The 7,920-nt window shown below is 49.6% G+C and overlaps 1 protein-coding gene across 1 annotated transcript in view; it reads left to right on the top strand.

Moving 5' to 3' along the window:
- Nucleotides 1-687: 687 nt before the first annotated feature.
- The window catches only part of LRIG1 (leucine rich repeats and immunoglobulin like domains 1), a 110,943-nt gene continuing 103,710 nt past the window's right edge, over nucleotides 688-7,920 (top strand). Inside the window, exon 1 of the mRNA XM_026501194.4 lies at nucleotides 688-1,558. Coding sequence (XP_026356979.2) covers nucleotides 1,347-1,558 — 212 coding nt within the window. The 5' untranslated portion in view covers nucleotides 688-1,346. The remainder of the gene's footprint in view (nucleotides 1,559-7,920) is intronic.

Raw genomic sequence — 7,920 nt, 5'->3', positions numbered from 1 at the left:
CACTCATTTTGGTAATCGAGGACATATTGCTGGATTTAGAGGTCGAGATCAAGTCAGGAGTAGAAAGGAGCTCCAAGTTGTGCGAAGAGGAAGGCGGCCACCCCTGATGAAATAACTAAAGATGCCCCAGCTGGTAGGAAATTTGCGGAGTTTTAAATCTGTCTTTACTTCTGGAGGGCACCTGGAAAGTGGGTACAGATTTGCTGTATATCCCGGCCCTATTTACACCTAGGGGAGAAGAGAAGGAACCTTGTAGCCAGACAACTGCAAAGCGGAGGCGTTACCCTCTTAATCAACTTTCTCTTCTCCCCTAGACCCAGAGGGCACGTCTTGCCTCCTCTACCCAGCCGGCATCCCGCTTCTCCACTAACACACAGCACGTCCCCTTTAAGAGTCGGAGGACGCCTCTCCCTTTCTCCTCCCAGTCCCCCCGCCCTTCACACCTTGGGTGGGAAAAGAGAGTGGGGCGGGGTGGCCGGAGAGGCGGGAGGGCGGGATCACGGCGAGCGTCCCAATGGCTCTCCGGGCTGGTCGCCCTGGTCTCCGGCAGCCAATGAGCAGCAGGCAGGGGGCGTGGCGGGGCGCTGTTGCAAAGCATCCAACGTGGGCCGGCAGGAGGCCGCGGGGCGCGGAGCCCAGGGGGTGTGTGAGGGCGAACGGCCGGGGGCGGGGCCTCGGGGACCCGCCGGGGCTGGGCCGCCCGGAGGCCAGCGCCGAGCCGCTGATTGTTCCGCCGCGAGGTCGGCGGGGCTCTCGCTGCGCTGAGGAGCCGAGCATAGCCCGGAACTGCGTGCGCGCGCTCTGCTTGCGGCACTGGGACAGCGAGGCGCACGGGGCCCTCCGAGCAGTGCGGGGGCGACCGCGCCGTCCAGCCCTGGGTCTGTTGCTGGGCGCTCCGAGCCGAGAGGAAGATGCGTTCGGGCGCACAGCTCGGGCTGCGAGGCTGAGCGCCTTCCGTGCAGCTGCGGCGGCAGCACTGCCCTCGGCCGACGGCGGCGGCACTTAGCGTGCGCTGAGGCTAAGGAGCCGGCCAGGAGCGCGGCGGGAGGACAAGGAGCGTCGGCCGAGCAGCTCTTGCCCGGATCCGTGGGTTTCGCAGCGAGTACAGCCGGGTCGGCCCGGATGGGCGCGGGGCTCACGGCCCCAGCCGGGCGCTGCGGAGCGGCCCGGGCACTGGGGGCCCGCTGAGCGCCGGAGCCGAGGCAGCGGGGAAAACTTGTGCCGGCGGCCATGCCCCGGTGCGGAGCCTAGTGCTGAGCGGAGTCCCCGTGGACCGACCCGCGTCTGCGGTCGTCCGGGACCTCGCAAGCCCCCTCGCCCGGAGTTCGCCGCGCGCTGCAGACAAGATGGCGCGGCCGGTCCGGGGAGCATTCGGGGCCCCGCGCCGCTCGCCCTGTCCTCTTCTGTGGCTGCTGCTGCTGCTTCGGCTGGGGCCGGCGACCGCCGACCCGCGACCGCCCTGCGCTGCCGCCTGCACTTGCGCCGGGGACTCGCTGGACTGCGGCGGGCGCGGTTTAGCGGCGCTGCCCGGGGACCTGCCCGCCTGGACGCGGAGCCTGTGAGTGCAGCCCTCCCCCCGGAGCCCCGGGCGCTGTCAGTTGGAGACGGGGTGGCGGGGGTGCTTACCCGGGATGGGGGTACGGACTGAGGGGTTTGCGTGCGGGTGTTAAGTTGTAGGGCTTAAAACTTAGTATGGGTTCGTAGTGGTGAGCTCGTACATGGGGCTCGGGAGGAGAAAACAGTGTGCCTCGTGGGGTGTGGAGGTGAGTGTGCGTAGGTCGTGGGTGTGTGGAGGTGAGAACGTGGAGTGGTGAGGGCCCAGGGGAGAAACGAGTGTGCTAAGTGGGGCGTGGAGGTGAGCGAGCGTGAGTCGTGGGGTTGTGGAATTGAGAACGTGGGGTGGTGAGGGTCCGGAGGAGAAGAGAGTGTGCCTCGTGGGGTGCGGAGGTGAGCGAGCGTAGATTTTGGGGTGTGGGGGTGCGCGAGAGTTGGTCGTGGGGGGGTGTGAAGGTGAATAGTGCCTGGGGCCTGAGAGGATCTGGGAGGTAGTGAGTGGGAGTCAGGAGGTGAGGGAATGTGAATGAAGAGTGGAGGCGAGCGTGTGTGGGTGTGGGTGTGGGTGGGTGGGTGGAGAGTGGGAAACATCTGGAAGGGAGAGTGTGAGGAAGTCTGTCTGGGGTCTGCGGGTGTGTGTTTCTTTTTTTCCTCTCCTGTAACTCAACTCTTTGGTGTCTGAGCTCCTTGGCCTTCCAGTGGGTAATGAAGGAAGGTGACTCTTGGCTCCAGTCTTCCATTTACATTATTTATTAGTGAGAGTGCGTGTGTAGCAGCCTCCTAGTCCCCCAGGACCGGGGTGGCCTGACTTGGCTCTGGCCAGGGTAGAACACAGCCTTCCCTGGAGAGCCCCCAAGTTTGGGGGCTTTGGAAGTTCTTGGATCTATGACCGCTGAGGGTGTGTGAGTCCCTTTCCACCTGATGGGCATTAGGGAACTGTGTTCCAGACCCTTCCTGTCTGTTCCTTAGGGACCCTGTTGGGCTTGATGATCCAGTGGGGTGGAGTCCACACTTAGCATTTCTCCTCTGTAAATGTGCAAATTCGTTTTGGAGTAGGGCTACGTCAGGAGAGGGTACCAGGGACATGGTTGATTCAAGCTGTTTGTTTCACCTGAAAGAGGTTCTTTTCTGTGCTGTCAGGATTTTGGCCTATCAGGACTTAGTGGGACCCTACCTACAGGAGATTTGGCAGGAAAAAACTACTTTAGACTTCTATAAACATGGTAGAATATTATAGCCCTTTTTCTACTTCTAAGAAATCTGGTTCATGAGTCAAGAATCCTATCCAGTTATCAGTAATTAGTATCTCTGCAGAACTGTTAGTACCTTCCAGAAAAGACCTAGCTCAAGTTGTCTCCTTTTCAGTTGAATAATTGGACATCTTTCCTAGAACATACAGGGGCACAGGAGTAACCTCAGGCATGACAGTCACTGTTTAAAAAAGAGAAAACTGGTGACACAAGTTTTAACCGACACCTGTGGCTTCATCTAAGAAAATACGGTTTGGGTATCTGGCTGCTGTGAGGGGAAAGAAGAGAAGTTGATTCCTTTCCCATGTGAAGATCCGGTACCTCTGAAAACAGGGCACACATCTGTCACTTGGACCCCACTACACGTTGCCTAATGCTCATGTACTGCAGAGTTCTGAAGCTGGACTTCTGTTGTGCTTAGGTTTTCTCTGCACTGCTTTGCTTCTGTGGAATTCACTGACTTAGTGAATACCAGTGGTCATGGGGTGGGGGCTTAATACAGGCAGTGGCTGTTACATCGTGGGAGACAGAGCCCAGCCTTGCCAGTAGGTAGTATTTTATTTACTTGGGGGTAGTCTGGGGTATTGTGGTTTTTCCTTTATGTATTCCTAAGATAAGTTTTTAAAACAAAATCACGTGGGCAGAATCAGAATAACTTCTGAAGTGTTCACCTGTTGGGAGAATGACTATCAGTGCCATATGTCAGTGGCATTGTGGGGAAGGCACTTAGTTCAGAAGTGGTGACTTTGCCGAGAGGACAGGGTGTCCTCGTTTTTGTACTTCCCTGTGGTCACAAGATCCACTTTGCCTTGTCCTTTAATTTTTGGAGCAAAACTGCTGGCCATTTTTTGGGCTTCCTGTTGCTTAGGAGTGACATTTCACATGACATAAATACCTTTTAAATTGCAGTCTTTTCCCCTTTTACTCACACATTTGATGACCAATAAATACCAATCTGGATATTTTGAGTTCAGTAGATTTGATCATACTGATTATGGCATTAACTGATTAGATTTTGAGATGTGAATGGTGATTTCTGATTAGCACGTGGCAATACCATGTTCACTACAAAATGGATATTTTTTGAAAAATATTTATGAAATCATTTTTTTTTCTGATTAAAGAAAAGTGAAGTGTGGGGGGCGCGCGCGTGTGTGTGTGTGTGTGTGTGTGTGTGTGTTTTCTAGACCAGATTTCTCCATTTAAGTCATTAGTCTTATTCTGAGTTTTCCATCGGGATATTTATACGGTTTATATTCCTGGCTGTGATTCAGCAAGACTTTAGGGGAGAAAGTCTCTGTATATAATAAAATAAAATATCTTGTAGTTTCACCAAGTTTACACCCTCTGAGTCCATTGTGTCTAGAAAATGCTTGGAGCTTGTTTATAGCCCCATGAACTAGATTTATTGCAGTTAGTTCAAACAATTTCAGGCCATGGGTTTGAGATAGAAGGGGACCTGTGGCTTTATGGAACTTTTTTTTTTTTTTTTTCCTTTTGTAAATAGTGTGTCTAGTTTTGGAGTTGCTCCTAGGCCTAGCATACGGGAAGCAAAACTTTGTAATAGTGAATGTAAATGCAATTTGAATAGAAAAAATGGAATGGCAGTGGTAGAAGGGAAAATACATTCATTCCTGGGGTCTGAGGATAACTTCTGCAGCACAATAACTTATGGTTGTAGTAGTCGAGCCATAACTGAGTCTGCCATCCCATTACGTAGGTGAGATTGGCATAGTCCAACCAGCACATTCATAAATAGCACCAAGCATTGCCAAGCCTTATTCCAACTTCCCAGAACCTTAGAAGTTGAACTTCTTAGAATTTAGATGTTTGCTTTCTTTGAAATTATTTTCGAGAGCAGGGCTTGAGAAGCTGTTGAAGTAGCATTAAATAGAATTTACCTTCAACTCTTCCTTGTGGCATAAAGTTGAGCATAGCATGTTGCTAGTGTAACTGTTCTGGGGCTGAATGGTGGCTCACGGGATTGTGATAGGAAGGAGGGCAAGTCCGGGAGGAACAAATCCGGATTCTCAGTTGTTCTTACGGAGGGGAGTGGGGGGAGGGGGGAGGGCGACATAGCTTTTGAAAGCAAGGACTTTCACTCAAGGACTCCAAGTGCGGTTATCCTGAGCCACATTAAGATGAGTGTATTGATTTGGGTCTCTTTGTATTATGTCTCCTTATGTGTTTGCAGTCCCGAACCCGGGGGCTTCAATCTAACCATGTCGGTTTTGGCAGGAACAGTGGTGCTCAAGATTGCATTAGAAAATAAACACCAGTCAGAGGTTGCCATTGTAGTTGTGAAGGAAAGAGGGCCTTTGTCTTTCAAATTTTACAGCTGTGCTGGAAGGGCCAGGTGTGCAGGGTGTTGTGAATTAAGGATTTGGAAAATACTTCCCATCCTGTTTATGCAAATTAGATTTAAAGTGATGATGACCAAATTGTTCCAGAATCTCAGCTGAGATTCTGTGTGTGTGTGTTTAAGAAGTTGATTATTGTCAGGATTGTCCTGAGGTCTTCCCTTCTGCCCATTTTCCTCTTTGTGTCCCTATATAACTTAAGGAGAACTCAGCAGACCTTGAACATCTTCCGATTTATGAGGATGGACAAAAGACTGTTTGAAATAGGGAACCTTTTAACCATGGGTTAATGGCAGAAAATCTGAAAGGCACAAGTGCCTTCAGAGTTTTAGGGACATTTAGCGTGGGCTCAGAGTCCTTGTCTTTGCAACAGGTGTCAGAAGCCTGGCCTCTCCACCCCTCCAGGATGGAACACTTGTCTGTTCTCTGATACCTGTTTTGAGTAAGAGAAGTCTGGCAAATAAAATTAATTGCCATGAGAGAAAGACACACTATTTAAGTCCCTCTGATATGAAATTATAGCTATCAAATCCAAATTTTTGAATACTGTGGAATTAGGAAGTGTATGGAGACTCCCAAGTTCCCATGTAAATGAACTGGGTTGGCACACAGTGTCCCTCTTGCCTTTAGGATATGTTAGAACTGTTCATGCCCCCTTTCCCAGGGACTATTTTAAAAAAGAAAATATCTCTTTCCATAATTACATTTGGTCACTAGATTTCACAAACTTTGGACTTTAGAATGCATTGTCAGGAATAATTCATCATGCCCAAAAAAATGAAGGTGATTCAATGTAATGTAATAAGAGCTGGTTCCTACTGGATGTCCCAATGTCCCGGCACTCTAGCTCTGCTCGTCTGGCTAAAGGTTTCTCTCCCCGCAGTGCTCATTTCTTTGCCTGGGTTCCCCACGCAGCCTGCCCTGAGCCCTTTTGGGTGGCCTCTGGCTGACCTTTCTCTCCCTCAGACACCATGCTCACAAAGAAAGGGCCTCTCCCTCATTCTGCAGAAGTAGCTCCTTGGTGTAAAGGCTGTTCAGCATCCTCCCTTTCAGGGTGGACAGGAATGCGAGAGAGCCACTAAGGTTTTGTGTCACTTAACAATGCACCTGGCCCAGTTATGTGCACCTGCTGAAGCCCTGAAGGCCTATTAGCCAGGGAAGGGGAGGTTGTTTAACATAGCCTATGGTTCTTTTAAAAGTGACATCCACAGGAGAGAGAAGTCTGGAAAAGGGATTCATTGAATTCAAAGTCTCTATAAGTAATAATGGATGTTGGTTGTACCAGGGTCTTTTCTTCTTTTTCGCCATTTGTTTAAAACTCAAAGGGATTCTTCTGACTTACCCCATAGGTTGAAGGACTTTAAGTTTCCCGAGCAAGCCTAATTTTCAACTCCTTTTGAAAGAGCTTGGTGACATTTACTCACTGGGGACCTTCCCCCTCCTCAGCAACTGCAATTTGAAACCCTGGGGGTCTTTTAAAAGCCAACAGGACTCCAGGCTGTGTTAATATTCAGAGCTGTTTACAATGGATGCAGTTTCAAAGGCTGAAGGCATTGTCGTGAGACAGGAGGGAGGAGGGGTAGAAGGAAAATTCCCAGGCAGAGGAGGGGAAATATCTAAAAATCCCCAATGTTCCTTGGCCTGTGGGAAATTCAGGGACTGTTAGTGGTGTTTTTCTATGACTTAAGCATGACCTTGAGCCTATGAGGTCCCTTCCATCTGCCTCAGGGCGTCAGTTCATGTTGTACGTCAGTAACGTGATTGTCTTCTGCTTTTGTAGCAAGTTAAAGTCTGAGAATCAGTAAGAAGCCGGGGTCTGTTCGTATCTCCCCCTGCAAAGAAATAGGACTTTAAAGACCAGAGGTTAAAATTTTCACAATAGTTTACCCTTTTGGAACCTGCACTTATTTTTTATATAACTGTAGAGTTTAATAGTACAGACTCACCGGTTTAACACGCCAATTCCATTAAGAAAGTTTCAACTGAAAACTTTATACATGACCATTACTGTCATGAAGCAAAATGAATAGATAAATCAAGATTGTCGAAAAAAATGGAAATTGTGGTTTGTGGTCTAATTGGAAGTTGCCAGTTTGTATCCTGGTTTTGTTGTTGTGGTTGTTTCTGGAGGGGGTATGCTTACGAATTTTTCTTATCCAAAGGCTTTTTGCTTTATATGTTCCTATATTATTATTTTATAGAATCTAATACTCTGTATGTGGTTTTTATCCGAGTATGTTATGCATACTCTTCTGACACATAAGCTGTAAGCCCAACTGCTTACTGAAGTCACTCAGTTTCTTAAAAAGCTGTTCCTCCATTTCTCTGGGTTTCATGCTCTTTGTGTCCTCTGTTCAGTTGTTCTCTTTGTACTCAAAATGAGCGTTCCCTGTCCTGGGTGTTGGCTTGGGTTATTGATGGGGAGAAGACTGGTTGAGGGTGAAGCTTTTTTCACCTCTGCTCTGTTACATATGTGGATGCCCTCATCCCTGGTGATCACACCCAGCACACACCCTTCACTAGGGAATAGCCATGAAGAGATTGAAAATTATTTTTAGGGGCCGTCCCTGGCTCCACCACCCCACAGCTCATGTGGGATTTGGGGCGAACCTCCTTCCTTCATCTCTAAAAAGGGGATCATACTTGCTGTGTGGCAGCTGCTGGGAGGACAGAGTTAGATACATGTGTTTAGCCCCCCCTCCTCAATGTGAGTCTGTCGGCTCGTTGATGATTCTGGAGCATAGTTCAGAGGGGGA

The sequence above is a fragment of the Ursus arctos genome, unplaced genomic scaffold (genome assembly GCF_023065955.2).
Source record: "Ursus arctos isolate Adak ecotype North America unplaced genomic scaffold, UrsArc2.0 scaffold_14, whole genome shotgun sequence".
NCBI classification, from domain to species: domain Eukaryota; kingdom Metazoa; phylum Chordata; class Mammalia; order Carnivora; family Ursidae; genus Ursus; species Ursus arctos.
The sequence above is the reverse complement of the archived record's forward strand: the minus strand, read 5'-3'. Positions and strand labels throughout refer to the sequence as shown.